The sequence below is a fragment of the Coturnix japonica genome, chromosome 5, assembly GCF_001577835.2.
Source record: "Coturnix japonica isolate 7356 chromosome 5, Coturnix japonica 2.1, whole genome shotgun sequence".
Lineage (NCBI taxonomy): Eukaryota > Metazoa > Chordata > Aves > Galliformes > Phasianidae > Coturnix > Coturnix japonica.
The window spans coordinates 42,077,996-42,095,140 of NC_029520.1; the positions used below are offsets into that span (position 1 = coordinate 42,077,996).

Consider the following 17,145-nt stretch of genomic DNA (forward strand, 5'->3'; position numbering starts at 1 on the left):
CTAATGCTAAATATAGCTGACAGCCACCTCTTTTGACCACTTGGCCGTGCATAATGCATCCCTCAGTGCAGTTTGGCCTCTTGCCTGCCATAGCACACTGCTGGTCTGTGCTTAGCGCTGTCAAAGTACCCTAGGTCCCTCTTGCTGAGCTGCTCTCTCCAGCCACTCTACCCAGCCTATGACTGGCACAGCTCTGGGCAGCTATGGGCAGGAATAGTGATGAACTTTTTACTGCCTTTTTTTTCAAATGGATTATTGTCTCTACCTGGAAAACAAAATTAACAGTCTTATAAGGAGTTAGTCCAAGCAGCTGACACTTGTTTTGGATAGGATAAGATTGCTGTTTGTGTAGGTACTCTGTGGAGAAGTCAGGAACTCAACCTAAGATTCTAAGATGTTTAAGAGCAACACTGATATTCAATGCTATTCATTTTACAATCTACATGAAATGCATAGAATTGTAATTTTGATTATTCGTTGCTGAAAACAAGTTTTAAGAATGAAAATAAAGAATAGAAAATTAGAAGCAAGATTAACAAAGAAGAGTTGGGCTTGAAAACTGAGGTTTTGATCCTATTTTGAAATGATTTCAGTAAGTTCGCATTTTTTACCATTTACTTTTTAGACATAGCCACCATCTGATATTTGACATCTGTAAGAAAATGTGGATGTTGGCTCCTCTTAGCAAATCTATGTCTGAGCAAGGCTGAATTCCAAACTTCTTGTTATTGCTCAAATGTTCTTCATGAAAAATTACTTCAACACAAATCCAGTAGCGTAAGCAAAGAGGAAGTTATGGAAAGCTTATGACGAAGATCTACTCTTCCATTGCACTTACCTTAGTGACTCAGTGACTCAGTCTGGGATGAGATATTTAAAGACTGGCCTCCTGCAGGTTATTAGGATCCTTTACGTTGTTTGTTCAAAAAAATTCTTCACCAAAATAAAAAGTTTGACTGAGATGTCAAAAAAAACGTCAGATTAGAGGGCAATTAAAATGAAGAACTTAGGTTTATAGACAATTAGTCTCAGTCTATGAAGTCTTATGTAATGAAACAAAATGCAGATTGCATTTTGCATGTCTGAAAAAATACAGTCACAATCCTGAGAAGTAATGTTCACAGAGATTCACGCATTATATAGCTATAGTGGTGTGCAAATGACATTGGTTTTCAAAAATGGTGGAAAGGTTCAGTGATTCCAGGTTTCAGCTACCTTCCCCAAATACCTCCCTCTTCTGCTCTAATCCCAACTCCTTGGCATGGCCCACCACACATGCGATATCATCTTCCCTACACCAGCTGGACAGGAAAGAGTTCTCACAGCAAAAACCTCAGAGAAAGTTTGTCTTTGATTGCATTGGCACTGAGAGACAGGTTTGGAGCTGTTGATAAAATTACCATTGTTGCTGACATTGTTATTCATACAAAGGAACTATTAATTGCCATTGACCTGCACTTGAGACCTTTAATTATGTTCACGTAAAAGTCAAGGCATATAGCTTGACTTTTTCAAGAATTTCACAACGAGAATGAAATATCTCAGATGCCTTGAAAATTACCCCAGCTGACATTTGGAAAGCTTAAAAAAAAACACAGTGGCGTTCTTCCAAATAGTAACATCATACATAACGCGCACGGCTAACAAAAGACTCAGACAGTGCTCAGTCTCACGCGCTGATGAGTCTGAATTCCCTCCGTAATCACTGAACTGCTGCTTGTCAGTTCTTCCTGGATTTAAAACTTCACCTAAACTGCCTGGAAAGACGAGAATAAGGTATGTCTATCTGTTTTTAATGTCTTAGGTAGGTGAAAAGTATTTCAGATGCTTTTATCTTGTGCTCTCAGTTCTAATGTGCGCAGACTAGTAAAACGTTCTCTTACACTGCTCAGCTAAACTCTGAAGATCAGGATTAAGTCTTCTAATCCGTAAAAGTACTTGAAATGTATTAAGGACATACATTAACTGAAAGTCATTACTTTGGCTAATTGTCCATTAGCACTAAATACTTTATGGTACTTACAGAAGAAAATTGCCTTTGAAAGAGAAATGAATTAAGCAACTGCAAATGAACTGCATTTTCTGTCAACAAGGCATCTGGAGTTCTGTGTTCATACAAGGCAGTGTCGGGGCACTGGAGAAATCTGAAAAAATTAAAATGTTTGTTACATCACTGATAACAGACAACATTTAGAATTTTATGCCTTCATTTTGCGGTTCTTTTCTCTTACTTCAAAAATGTCTCCTGTTAATTACAGAACCTTTTAAAAATGACTGAAACTCCTCTACTGAGCATTCCCTACTCAAACCAGAGTGAAAACAAGAGCAACTCAACTGCTTGCCCAGACTTGGATAACTGGTGGGAAATCGTGTACTACTTAGTACCTAAGTGTATCGACATCGTCTGTATTACTGGAATTCTTGGAAATCTATTAGTTCTCTTTGTTTACTTAATGCACAAGAGCCCCCTGAAGATATCTGAAACCTATCTTGTGAACCTAGCTGTTGCTGATCTTATTTTCCTGGTATGTCTCCCTTTCTGGGCAGAGAACATCCGAAATGAGTATAACTGGCCATTTGGAAATTTTCTTTGTCGTAGTGCCAGCGCATCCATCCACCTAAACATGTACACGAGCATTTACTTGCTAGTAGCAGTCAGTCTGGATCGCTATTTGACTTTTGTTCATACCTTGACACACAGAAGAATACGTACTAAAGCTACAGCCAAAGGGATCTGCTTGCTCACCTGGATCTTTGGGATTCTTCTCAGCGTCCCAACCTTTATGTTTCGGAATGTGAAACACCTTCCTGAGTTGAATATCTCTGCATGTGTTTTAGACTTCCCCACCCCATCATGGACAATGGCTAATCGTCTGATATTCAACATAGTGGGGTTTGCAGTGCCATCAACAGTAATAATCGTCTTCAATTTCCATACCATTCGCTCCCTACAGGAACACACAAAAGAACAAAGAGCATTCAGGACAAAGTGTTGCAAGGACCTCAGAGACACAAAGGCCGCAAGGTCGATCTTCTTAGTGGTATTGATGTTTCTTGTGTGCTGGACTCCTTACCATCTTGTTACATTCCTTGATATATTATTCCAGATGAAACTGATACAAGGCTGTTTCTGGGAGGATTTTCTCAATTTTGGTGAACAGTTTAGTTCTACTCTGGCTCTCACCAGCAGCTGCATTAACCCAATAATTTATGTCTTTGCTGGGAAATATTTCAGGCAAAAAGCTTTAGAAGTTTTTTCACAGTTTTTCTGCTGTGGGCGTTTTTTGAGCCAAGTATCCTTCCAAGAAAAGCTTTCATATTTCAATTTGTTTCCACTCAAGAGTAGTTTAACTTCGTGATTCTCAGTTCCATCTTAATTTTGATATTACAACTTATTTTTAATTGCATTAAAAAGGAACAGGAGTTGCATTGTTTCAGCATTCTCAGAATAAGTTAATTATTTATTAAGTTAAGTCACTTTACTGTTTATTTGTCCCTGGGTTTGCTTCTCCTTTTCTGTGTTACCATCCAAACGTATAACGTGTGACACCTGAATTTTATACCAAATGATCTAACTTGTCTCATCAGTTATCAGAGACTGGAAAGAAAATTTCTTTGACAAAGTATCAGAAGTCTGTTTTCTTTACAAAATGCTATAAATTGATTGAATAATTTATTATATTGTATCTATGGTAACAGCTATTGTACCACCAGAAACACTATGCAAAGAGTTACAACCAATATTACAGAGCAATTATGAGCTTAAATTTCGGCTGATAGCTGCATTTGAGCAATTACAGAACAGACTCAGCTATTTTTATCAGTACTTTAAATGGGTTGTATTTTCAGTGTAATGTATTGAAAATTTGAAGAACTGTTCATTTAAAATGCATTTGTTGCAAAAATATTGTATATAAAATGTAGCACAAAGGAAATGCACATGAACTGTAATAAAAGTCCAGTATCATCCTCAAAACTGCACTTTTTTTTTTTGATCCAGCACCATGTTATGCAACCACTCTTCAAGTAGGCAAGGATTCTTTTTTTCTGTATATGAAGAGATGACCATTGACACTGTATAGTTTTGAAATATTTTTCCATCTATGGCAAATCCTTGAGTTCATACTTATATTTTTATGAATCAATACCCACATAATATCCCACTTTACTATAACCTTGTCCTTTTCCTTATTCCTTTGGACAGGAGGAAATGCATATTTCCGCAATAAAAAACCTTTCAACTACTATAACATTAACTCTAATTGTAGCAGTAATAGTAATAATGATATAAAAATAATGTACCAAGCAGGAGATAAGAAGGAAACTTTTCCATCACAGGCACAACAATAAAACAAGTTGATGTAACCGAGATATCTCTTCCCATATCTGTGAAAATACTTGTGTGTGCAGACACTGGAAGGAGATGTTTCAGTACAGAATTTGGTTCAGCCAGAAGGACACCGAGTACAGAAAGGGGCACATAAGCACTTCACTTGTATGACATTTTACTTAGTTTAGTGTAAGTTCTGTTCAGTCTTTCACATGCTGTAACAGCGTTTCTGTTTTTAATATGGAATTAATCTCTTATTATAAAAATCTAACCATTCAACATTCCAAAAAGATTAGTGCTCGTTTTTTTAATGATTTCTTCAAACTTTTTGAGTTTGAATGTTGAAAGCTTTTTGGTGAGTTAAAAGTTTGTCTTCCTGCAACGAGTTAAGAGCTGAGGGTGGATTAGGCAATGAGGGAGGAAGAATTATTCATAACTCCATTCACTTTTCTCGCTCTGTGACAGGCTTTTTTTCTAAGAATTTTCAGCTAGATATTTGTAACAGCAACAGTATGTGAAGTCTGGTGAGTCACAGAATCATAGAATGGCCTGGGAAGGAAAGGACCACAGTGATCATCTAGTTTCAAACTAGGATCTCCACATCCTTCCTGTACTGGGGGCCCAGCTTTTCATCCACCAGCACTTAAATTTCCCATCTTTTATCTTATAGCCATTTGCCCTTATCCTATCGCTAACAGACCATGTAAAAAGTTGCTCTTCCTGCTTAGAAGCTCCCCTCCCCCTGTACTGGAAAGCTACAGTGAGGCCTCCCCAGTGCCCTTACTTTTCCAAGCTAAACAAGCCCTACTCTCTCAGCCTTTCTTCATAGAAGAGGTGCTTGAGCCCTCTGATCCTCTACATAGCCTTTCTCTGGATCCACTCCAACAGCTCTGCATCCTTTCTGTACTGGGGGCCGCAGGACTGGACACTGTACTCCACCTGGGGCCTCACAAGGGCAGAGCAGAGGGTGAAAAGCCTCACCCTCCTGCCCCCCCTCTTTTGATGGAGATGAAGTACTAACCTGGCTTGACCCTGCATAGCTTCTAAGATCAGATGATATCAGGGTGGCATGGTCAGTCTATCTTAAAATACTGCACAACATTTGTTTCACAGATTGCCATCTGAAGCCTTAAGTTCAAATAAACTAAACTCCCAGATTCTTTTTTTTTTTTTTTTTCAGCTGAAATATGAAAAAAGTGCATGGGAAACATTAAAAGGGAAAAATATCTCAACATCTCTAACTCTTGTCCAGTTAACTATAGTCTGTTATCTTGTCTGTTATAGTACTCCTACATGACTAAGGTTTGACTTTCTAACATCGCAACTTAGCCACTTCTGATTTAGCTCTGTGTCAGTATGCTTTATGTGGGAGAGAACACTCAACATAATTAAAGTGTATGCTCAAAAAACTAAATTATCATGTCTTGTATATTAAATACCACCTAGGAGATTGATAGCACATAGCTTACCATGAACTTTACAGAAATAAGTCTTTGAAGACGCATTCAATTAAATTGAACAATTTGTCACAGTGAGATTGTACAGAGACAAATGGGTCTAATAATCAGAACTGAAAACATTAGAAGAACTAAACTAATAGGAATTCGGAAGAAAATAGTCATCAGTGTCAGAGTAGGATAGAACATCCTTCTTTGTAGCACAGTATGATGCCTCACAAACAGTAGAAACCACTCTTGGTCACTGGCAATGAAGGGTCAAAACAACTTTGCCATAGAAGAGTAAGATAGGGCTTTAGATCCACTAGGTGAACAGAAGAATTGGAAATTCCCCCCCAAAAATCCCACTCTATCAATTCAGGGCATGTAGAGAAAAGCTGTAAACACAGCCCCTAGGCTGAACTATACAATTACAGTTTATTTTACTCTAAGGGAATTTGAAGCTTGAAGGAAAAAGAAGCCCACCTGAGGAGTCATCCTTGTCATTCTAGTGTTTTACCTGGTTTATTCTTCAGATTTTCAATAGTTCCTGCTTATTGCTGATCCTGTTATTTCTCACATGCCTAAGAGTCAAATCATGAGTGTTTTTCACAGCCTACTAGATGCCTGGCTTCTCCTTCCCTAGGAACATATAAAAGAAACCCCTTTCAACTAATATGATCCTCTATGGTAGAGAATAGTTATGGATCCATTTATTCATAAGTATTATGTCTTCTTTGGAACACACTGCCTTACAGATACCTTTCACAGTGAGCTGCTGAAAATATGAGCAAAATTCTGCTTCAGGGAAGGAGTAAACATGTCCTCCATCTTTTTCATTGCTGTTGCAAAAAAATGGATATGCCTTGCTGAATGAATTCACACTGTGAATGCTCACAAGGAGCCAATATTTGATTACACCTATTCTGGAGTTTCATGTTATCTATGAAGCATGAACAGATTCAACTGCCCCTCAGGGCCAAAAATCCATGGGCAGCAACAGCAAAAAACAAAAGGTGTGCTCGAGAGCTCTGCTTCTCAGGTTCAAGCAGAGCAGGAATGTCTCACCCACACAAACTACTTTGGCTGTGTTGTTGTCACAGACAGAAGAATTCTCTTGTGCCACCAAGCAGTGACATAATGAAAACCAGTAAAAAGAGATCAATGAATTCAAAACTTTCTATGTTTAAGGCATAACTGAGGCTGATTGCACCGAGTAGTATAAGAAAGAAGGCAACGGATCAAGAAATCCACTTGCCATCTTGCGCAGTCCAAGTTTGTTCTGGCAAAACCTTCACTGTCTGCTGGTTGTACTTTCTTACAGGATCTAAGGCTTATTCTCCATTGAGACCCTAATCTATAGCTACACCTTGGAGAGACATTCTCCTCTGGGAAGTAATTCACACATGGCAAAGTTCATGTTTGGTTTCGTGTATTGCTGTTCACCTGTTTCAACTACTGCAGGGCAAATCCCCAGCTGCACATTAGGAATGAAACAAGTCACCCTCATTCTCCACAGGAAGAGATAAGCCTTACATCCATCACACAACGCTGAATCAAAAAGATGAGCTGTAAGCCTGAAAAAGACTCTTCAAATTATCACAGCACCTTTTATGTATGGACAAATATGCACACAGAGAAAGAAATGCTCATCCTTTAGCACTAAGTGGATACATAGCAATATTTCTTCTGTATCCTCAAACATTTGTCAAACATTTCACATCCAAAGAACAGGATTTTACTATGATGGCAGAAGCTGAAACCTCACCTAATGTACATCATACTGAATCAAATTTGATGGAGATGTACTTAATTGTACCAGGTGAAGGATCAGCCCTGAACAGAGATAGTGACTCTGAGTCTCCGTATCACTCCACAATTTTCAAATTACAATCATTTTTCTATTAGTATGAAGACAACATAATAAGTGAGAGATCTTTCTGCATTTTATTATTTTCTGCAATGCATTTTAGCTATTAAGGTTCTGACAAAGATCCCTCTCAAATGACAAAACTGCTGGTGCATGCATGCTGTGGAAGTGACATAGATTGGTTATGTGCTCTTTTGCTTGATAGATTATGATGAAGTGAGATTCCCATTACAATCAGTTTTTACAAAAGTGACATGCAAAAGAAAGCCAAAATTTAATATTAAATTCAACTAACAGGCAACGGAGATATTTTTTTTCTTTTAAAAGAGGAAAAGCAAGAAAACTGTAAATCCCAGGTTGTCTAGTTTATGAAAACCTGTCCATCTTACAAGAAACTCTGAGCAAGGCCTCTTGACAATACTGCTCAGCTCTTATCTGCTGGTTGCATACCTGGTTCCCAGCATGGATGCCAGTAAGTCACACACAGCAAGAACATAAAAACTGCCTGGTGTGGCAAGTGGCAGCCAGACAATGCGTGACAATGTGTCTGATGGGAATTAAAGCCTTACAAATATCCTACTCTACTGGAAGAACTCAGTTTATTTGTGAGAGGCTGCTATAATGTTTAACACAGTTTTTCCTCTTTCTTTTCTGCAAAGCAGCACTGGATTGGCTAAATACAGACTTCTACAAGTGCAGAAAAACTGCTTTGCGTAACGCCATAAAATACATTACCAGGCAAACTTTATTCTTGATGGTGTTTTGAAGGAAAAGGAATATCCTGCTTTTTTTTGGCAGCCACTTTACGGCTTTTAAGTAATAACAGCCACTGGCAGCTGTCTATCATAGAAGAGGTTATCCTCACCATATTAGCAGAAGGAGGAAGTAACCATAGCAAAGATGAACGAGATAAACTTGGAACATATGTAGTGCACCATTTATCACCAGTAGCAAAATCCCTACAGCCAGTCCTAGGGGTGCTCTTTGTGTTTTGATAATAAAAAAAAAGAGAGAAAGTAATTCAAACTAATGGGAAAATACCTACCAGAAGCAAGTTCCAGAAAAAGAAAAAGTTTTTCTTTTATCAAATGACTTTTAGATGTGCATATTGGAACTGAAGCTTTACACATCCTAAAGCTCAAGGCAATTCTTGGCTAAGTTGTCACTGCAGATCAAGAGTAGCATTCAGGTGCTCATTGATGCATTAAAGACACACACTCGCCTTGTACACATGACCTTATTCACACCACAGCTTAGTATCATTTCTCAGACCTATCCAGTACAATCACCTTAGTGGCCCAAGGGAAGATGCTAGTGGTCTAAATACCAATTGCACAATCAGCAACTCAGCTTCCCAAAACCATAACATACACATGCAGATCCCAGCCATACTCAGCCAGCCTTCTGGCTTTTTGCAACAGTGCTATTGTGTCTCTCAAACAGCTCCACACTCATGCCTTGGAAATGTGAATATCTTTGACAACAACCTTAGTATTGAGAAAAAACCTTCACAGTAAACAATTTTGATTTTCACCTCAGCTACAGATATTTAGTTTCACTGGGGAGAAATCCTTAGTTTCTGTAATTAGTTCTAAGATAGCCTTTTAAAAGTGGACATCTGAGTGTCCTGGTTTCCAGAAGCTTCTCAGGAACCTTTCAGGTGGAAATAGTTCACCTTACCTGCTGCATGTATGCTGCTTAGAGACCCCTTTTGCCCTTTACCTTCTTCATCATAGGATGGTCAGCCGTGGAACAGGCTCCCCAGGGCAGTGGTGATGGCACAGAACTTGCAGAAGTTCAAGAAGTGTCCGGACAATGCTCAGGCATATGGCTTTATTTTTGGGTGGCCCTGTGTAGATCCTGGACTTGATGATCCTTATGGGTTCCTTCCAGCTCAAATGTTCTATGATTCTATGAGTCTGAAAGAAATAGAAGCAGGTAGAACACCGAGCCAAGCCCTCACAGTGAGGTCAGATTCAGTGTGCTGATAATAGGAATCTAATGACAGCCTCTCTATGAGCTTTACATGCAACCTGGATTTGCAACAGAGCTGACCCTTGACCAAACACTGTACAGAGAAGGTCACTGCTGCCACTATTAACTTTGAAGTAATAATCAATAACATGAGTTTTTAAAATTTCACAGGTGTATTACAATGCCTAGAAATAAAACCAAAATAATCTAATCATTCACACTGGAGTAAAAACAATCAAATACCCCTCAAGTACACCGTACATTATCAAACTAATAAAAAGTGCTCGAAAGAGCACACGATTTCCTAAGGAAGTACACAAAAGCACCACTGATCACATTAGAAGGGCAATCCGTGCAAAAACAGTCATGTAAGCCAACGCCTTGGTTTCATTGGAGTAAAATTAGATGTGATTCTGCACCTCCACTGCTCTTCCTGCCTGACTTCTCTCCCCTGAGCTCCGCTTCATTTCCAGGCATTTTGCACAGCCCATCCTGTTTATTCTGATGGGCAAAGGGTCTGGATGGGTTATTTTGGGATAACATCCCAGAATTTAGGGATAGCGATACGAAACACTGCTCCCTTCGTGCACTGGATTCTTTGATCTTTTTTCAAGTCCTAACCCTTCAAGGCTAATATTAGCAGAATGACCCTGTACGCCAATTTCAGTGAAACATTTCCTTTTCCACTTCAATACATTCTTCTCTGGTGTGTTGGACAATACTGTATCCAGCCATGCTGCAGGAGATATACCTGCAGTCCCTGGTCACTGTGGGAGGCAGCCTGCAGTAGCAGATGATGCCCTTCCACAGTGCCCCTCTGTCCAAACCCCAAACCTCTTTCCTATCTTACAGTTAGAGCCCCAGGAACAGCCAGCAGTGGTGGGAACAAGCTGAGCAGCTGAGGCACTGCAGTTTCACAGTGAAATACATAGGCTGCAGAGAGCCATGGGACAGGAGCCAACTGGACAAGAAAAATGCAATGGAACAGAAAATACACCTCTCTTTTTTAAAATCAGAATTATTAAGGTTGGAAAGACAGCTAAAATAATCTAGACCAAACATAAATCCACCAAGTGTGACTGCTCTAGACCATGCCGCATAATGCGTCATTCATATTTTCCTTGAAATTGAAACCCTCCAGGATGGTGACCCCCACCTGATTCAATTCCTCATTAAACACCTCTTCCTACACACTTAAGATGGCTTTTCTGCACTTGTGTCACACAAACCAATTGGGATATACATTTGTTTGCCTATGGCTACCACTATATGAAGAGAAACTTCTGTACTGACGTAGGTGTTCTGATATTGTCAGTCCCACTTAGAGTGAGGTTAATACGTTAATAACAGAGAATTAGCAATAAGCTCATTCCATAACACTATGTTACAGAAAAAGAAAAAAGGAACTATTCCAAGAAACATGAGTGAAAGTTGAGTGAAAAAAATCTAAAACCCACCAACAGATCCTAGAAAAAGATCTTTAAAGATATTAAAGACAGAAAAATCATTTCTTACTGTTTAATTGCAGGATGTTTCTGAGTTGCATGTTATACCTTTATAAAATGCACTACAGTGAGTCAAGTAATTAAATGGCTTCCCTTTTCCCAGACATCTTATTGTAAAACTGTAAATATCATTAATGTGGAAGGTGTTTTTGAGATGCATTTTAGTACGCAGCTTACTCAAATTTGCTTCTGTACTACCCTAAGTGAATGAGCCAACTATGGCATTAAAAAAACTTTTTTGACATAGGAAGAAAATTACATACAAAGGTACATACAAAACAAAGATTTGTTGGCTGAGATTGCAGGGGGTGGTAGGGATACACCAAAAGAAAGATGTCTGCTTTTCTCCAGAGGACCAGGCTATGCTGAGTTGGTAGCACCCCCTGAAGCTGCTCTGCCTCTGTGGTTCAGTTGGACCCTTCTGCTAGAATGTGGCAAGCCATCTGCTTGGCTGCACTGAGGGGACCTCTGTATCCCCCCCATGCCTAGAGATATGCAAATTAATTCAAAGTTTCAGTCTATTTTTATAGAAGCACAAACCAACCCAGAGGAGACCTTCCCAACAGAATAATAAAGAAAGTGGCAGCTGTACATGCAGTGCTGCACTGCAACTCGCAGCACCCTCAGCAGAATTCCACCAGCAGCTGTTACCCTGAGCAATTACAATATTAATGTTGATGAGCGGCTTTTTCAATGCATCTTCAGTCTCAAGGAGAGGTTGTCTCATACTATGCTTGCTGTTGCATGCAGCGTACTGCGCTCCTTGCCAAGCATCTCTCACGAAGACTAATGAAGTTTACAGAGCTTCTTACATATTTGGACACAACAGTTTCATATCAACATCTAGAATTCAGATCACCTCATTGGTCTTCTTGGAGCAGATGAGGGAAATATCTACTAGCAAAAACAATTGGTGAATCAATATGGGCTTCATAAATTGTTAATTTTTCCACACCATTATTAGTTACAGCTGTATTTTATGTAACTATAATTAAATAACTGTCATTTATAACATATAACAATTACAAAATATATCACAGCAGGTCTCTTGAAGCCTGAACCATTGCTGCCAAGCTCTGTAAGAAGCTTTGATTTGCATCGGTTTTGACCTATGTGAACTGACAAGCTAGAGACATACTGTGTGCACAGCCACTGCATGCACGCTCCTTACAGGGAAGGCTGTGGGAACTGAGCCATGCCTCTCCCACAGCCCAGACCCCCCTAATATCAGCACTGCACAGTAAAAGTATTCACTGAATTAAACTGTGCAGTAATGTTCACATAGCTTCCTCATCCAATCCCAGTTCCTTGCACACCTTTGTACAAGGCACAGCACACAGGCTGTCACGGCAGCAACTCTGACATTTTAGATTAGATGGTATTTGCACGATGCATGATAACGCCACAAGGAAGGCCAGGTCCCTAGCTACACATTTACTAACGAACATCATCAACAGAAACACCTATCCCAGGGGTGAAACCACCAATACATTGCATGTGGAAGATGCCATTACAGTTAATGCACTTGAAAGAAAAATGGAAGGAAATTGCACTTAAGCAGCAAAATGAAGGGACCAGAAGCAGGATTCTGCAATGGCCAGATGAAGCCAAGACTCCCTGACACGTTCCAAACATTAAATAACTTTATTCTCCTTGATTACCTTGACTAGGAAAAAACACAGAAGCATTACACAGTTCCTAAAATTACCCACATGGTTAAACAGCCTTTGTCAGAGAAGTCAAGAAAGCTGCCTGCATGCCCATCTCTCATTTCATTTGAGGAAGGATTGAAGAGCAAAACAAAGTTTTCCTAAAAGGTAGGGGTTAAAGTAAAATGTCATTTGTTGGGGACCCATGGAAGCACACCAGGGAAGTACAATACTTATATTTCCTCTTTAAAAGTAGACAAAAGAGATTAGCGTTCTTTTTCTCTGGCTATTGCAACTCCTTTCCTGTTTCAATCTATTTTGGTTATTTTAATTGTTCTGGAGGACTTGACCTAGTACACCAGACATAAACATCTGCACTCCAATTCTGCCCTCCTAAAACATGTGCATTGTCCTCTTTTAATTTTTTTTTTCTGCTTCCTGAGAAACTTTTGGCCCATGAAAAGAGAGCAGAGTTCTATCAAAACTCAGACACCAAAATTCAAAATAGAAGTCTGTGATGCAAAGCAAGGTGCACTACAGGTGCTCACAGGTAGTTTCTTACCAGCCTGATACTTTTCAATTCTACAAATGGCCTATTAAGGCTTTCTCACATACCAGGAAAACACATTCACCTAAGACTTGTGGATGTCCAGAGATCCTCAGCATTACTATTTCTTCCCACAGATGCAGAAGTCAATGAATGTAAGGTCATTCTGAAAGCAATGCCTCCTATTTATTTCCATGAAAACTACAGACACAAGGAGCAAAATAACACTGCCTGATAGAGCAAGTTCCCAGTGACAAAATGCTATTTATCAACATGGCCACCACCATTAGTTATGCATTTCCACCAGCCACAAACGAGAGCCTGCATGTCATGCTTGTAATAGTCTGCACCAGTGTGAGTAATCCACTGTCACCACAGCTGAAATGCACCCTCCACCATCTCACTCTGCTCACATGCACTGTTTGGTCTCCAGAAGCATTCAGCAAACATTGTTGAATGTTAACGAGTGCAACCTTTTTCTGCTTGGAGGAATTCAATGGCACACCTTGCAAAACATAATCAAATAATGGTGGGAAGGTTCAGCCTCTACTGCCATACCACCACCATCTGCCTCTGATGTCATGGGCCAACATAATAAAATAGGAGGCATTACTTTCAGAGCAACCCTCGTAATACTGTTCTGTGCAAACAAAGCGTCATTTGACATAAAGTAGAGAACTAACCAAGTGATGCAAGGTGGGTTGAATGAATTCCGAGTAGCTGAGGATATTGTTGCCTTCCCAGGGGTGAAGTGACAATGCTGACAACTCCTTGGAAAAGGAGTACATATCATTCCTAACCAACATCTGCGATGCTTCAGGGACAACATCAGCACATCACAATTGAACCATGGTGGAACAGTGTCTTTTAAAACATATGTGAATCTGAGATCTCAAGAGACGAGACAGAGAGGATCAGAAAGAGCAGGGGCATGAGACAGGAGCCAGAAGGACTAAGAACTAATAGGGATACATGCTAGATGACATGGTAACAAGAAACAATGCACGCCCTTCCTTTCTGCAGATGCATATTCGGAAATGCTCTTGCCAAAAGAGAGAGGTAAAAAGGTCTGTAAGCAGCTGAACAGGCTCCTAAGGATGTTTGCACAGAATTCTGTGGTATCCTAAACTGTTTTGCACAACCATTGCTAAATGTACACTTTATATGAAGTAAATATATACAACTGTTTAGTCTCAATATTTCCAAAGCATTTCCCCCGTTCACCAATAAAGATGAAGAAAACACCATTAGATGCAATGTTCATAATTTTCCAAGGTTTCAACATCCTGTTTTATGAAAATATTGTAACTGAGCGGAGATGATTTCCAAACAGTGTGCACTTAGGAAGAGAGCTCAGAGATGGAGAACCATTCATTTGAGAGAAATATCCTGAGATCACCCTGTTCCAACACCTCAGCTCACGCAGAACCAGATGCAGCAGGCTGCAGAGGACCATGTCCTGTGAGGCTCCAGGCATCTCCAAAGATAGAGGCTCCAGAACCACTCTAGGTAGACTGTTCTAGTGGCTGACCACTCTCACAGTAATAAATAAATACATAAATAAATATAAAAATAACAAAAAATAAAATAAAAAGTGTTTTCTTACATTCCAATGGGATTTCAAGGATTATCATTTTTGTCCATTGCCTCTTGTTCTGCCATTGGGCACCAGTGAGAGGAGCCTGGCTCATCTTCATCCTTTCCCATCCGGTATTTGTACACACTGACGGCATCCCCCCAGGCCATCTCTACTCCATGCCAGACAGCTCCACCTTTATCACTCTTCCCTCATATGGGAGATGCTCTATTCTATTAATCATTGTAGCACACCTGGTGCTGGATTCATTCTATTAAATCAATCCTTTCTTGAACTGGGGAGCCTAGAACTGGACACAGCACTCCATCTCGTTGCGCCACTGCTGAGAAGAAAGGCAGCATTGCTTCACTTGGCCTAAGAATTTAAGCAGTTCAGGTCACAAAGAAAGAAGTGGAAAAAAAATAGCAATAAACAGACATATGGCACTGTAAGAGGGGTGGCCCATCGCCACCGAGTGAAACACTGCTTTATGGTGGTGTTCCACAGCCTCGCCTGGAGCATGGGGAAAGCATGCACACAAACACACACAGGCACATAGAGGCAGGAACCTTTCAGTCAGGCTGTCTGAAATCAGGGGCACATGTGAGCACACAAGATGCAGCCCAGTGAGGTTTTCCCTTCCTCAGCAGCTGCTGAGCAGCCTCTCCTGGTAGAACAGAATTACTGCTTTACCAGAAGGTTTGGGGTTTGGTTCCTGCTGAACTCACTGCAATAGTGTTTTCATCTCTATCAATTTGCTGCCAGAGAAAATTGCAATGGGTTTATAAATACAGTCAAACATTAAGCTGAATGGCAATTATAATCTAACAGTTTATTTTCATAAAGTCTTGTATCTGAGAGAACGAATTGCTGTTTCTTTAAGCTGTCCTTACGTTATATGTTACACTCCACGTTTGCTGTGAATCTGCTATTTGTATAGAATTTGAAATGTCTTTTCAAGCAAGCACTCACACACCTCCTCCATCATTATAGGAATAGCTAAAGTACATGCATGACTAACTTCAGCTCACCTTTCCCTCACTGTTCTGCTGGATCTAATTGTGGTGCAAGATTACTCACTGTCAAGCCTTTCAGACACCTGAAAGCTTTATTTTGTAACTGTGTAAAATGGCTACAGCATATAAAATGCACGACTGCAAGTAAAGCAAAGCTCTGTACATGTTTTAATGTTTTCGAGGCTGTGCTTGTCTGTCCTTTCTATTACTGGTAAAATCTGCCAGTCAGACCACTTGCACTAGTAGTACAAGTGGTATCTAAGCTACACCACATCGTTTCACCAACACAGCAGTTTCAGTTAACCCAGCACAAGAGGAGATTCAGGCAAAATAGAAAGCAGCTCTTCCAGGTGCTGAGGAGCAAGTTAATAATGGCAAGACAGATTACAACAGTTACAAGTGCTCATAAACAGTCTGCTTAAAGGAATGCGAACTGCCTGAAATTCCTTCCAGAGAATGAAAGATGATACAAATGTAACTGATCTTGCAGAAGCTGGAGTTTCTGGAATACGTCTTTAAGGGTCACTCTCTGGTTCAACCGAAAGCTGCTGAATTAAAGTTATCTTTCCTCAACCCATTACCACCATCTTCTATGAGTGTCCACTTCAAGGAACTCAGTTTACTACTGGAAACCACATCCTGACATTCCAGTTTACTACTGGAAACCACAAATGCTTTTTAGCAGCATTACACCATTTGAGAGGTAGTCACGCAACTAAAACATACCACACTGAAACATCCGATCAACAAAGTTAACGTGACACTGCATCATCACCATTCAAGGTATCTGACTAAATACCTTCAATTTTTTTCTTATAGATCTGCTTTACCATAAAAAATGTATGGAAGTATTTTTGACACTGCAACACAATGTAATTATCATTACTCTTTGCTAGCCCACATAGATGCACATTACCCTTTCTAAATGAGGCTTTAATTGCTTTCTCTGTTGAAGCAGGACCTAACGTATCGTTGGTAGTTAATGTAGTGTTTGCCATATAAAAATGCATCATTTCAGCTGTAGGTGACTTGTAAAACAGCACTGCTTAATTCTCTGTGATATTCCATGGGCTCTGTGAACAACTGCAGCTAATACCATAAAGGGTTATTCTCTCCCACAGTACTAACTTCTTCATGTGCAGTATTTCCTACCAGTTTGATTAGAAGACTCAACTCCAGCATTTCATTACAAAGAGCTGAAAATCTTCCCTTTTGAAGATGAGGAAATTATTGCTAACCTTC

The 17,145-nt window shown here is 39.8% G+C and overlaps 1 protein-coding gene and 1 long non-coding RNA gene across 2 annotated transcripts in view; one reads left to right on the top strand and one right to left on the bottom strand.

Moving 5' to 3' along the window:
- Positions 1-17,145, bottom strand: part of LOC107315221 — a 46,429-nt gene that overhangs the window by 24,934 nt on the left and 4,350 nt on the right. The window contains exons 3-6 of the long non-coding RNA XR_001555819.2: positions 9,359-9,555; positions 2,747-2,948; positions 2,024-2,144; positions 839-956 (exon numbers count right to left, since the gene is read on the bottom strand). This is a non-coding gene — a long non-coding RNA (uncharacterized LOC107315221). The remainder of the gene's footprint in view (positions 1-838; positions 957-2,023; positions 2,145-2,746; positions 2,949-9,358; positions 9,556-17,145) is intronic.
- Positions 950-3,976, top strand: BDKRB1 (bradykinin receptor B1). The gene is made up of 2 exons (XM_015865337.2): positions 950-1,776; positions 2,259-3,976. Exon 2 carries the CDS (start codon positions 2,271-2,273, stop codon positions 3,357-3,359), a length of 1,089 nt encoding a protein of 362 aa, XP_015720823.1. The 5' UTR covers positions 950-1,776; positions 2,259-2,270; the 3' UTR covers positions 3,360-3,976.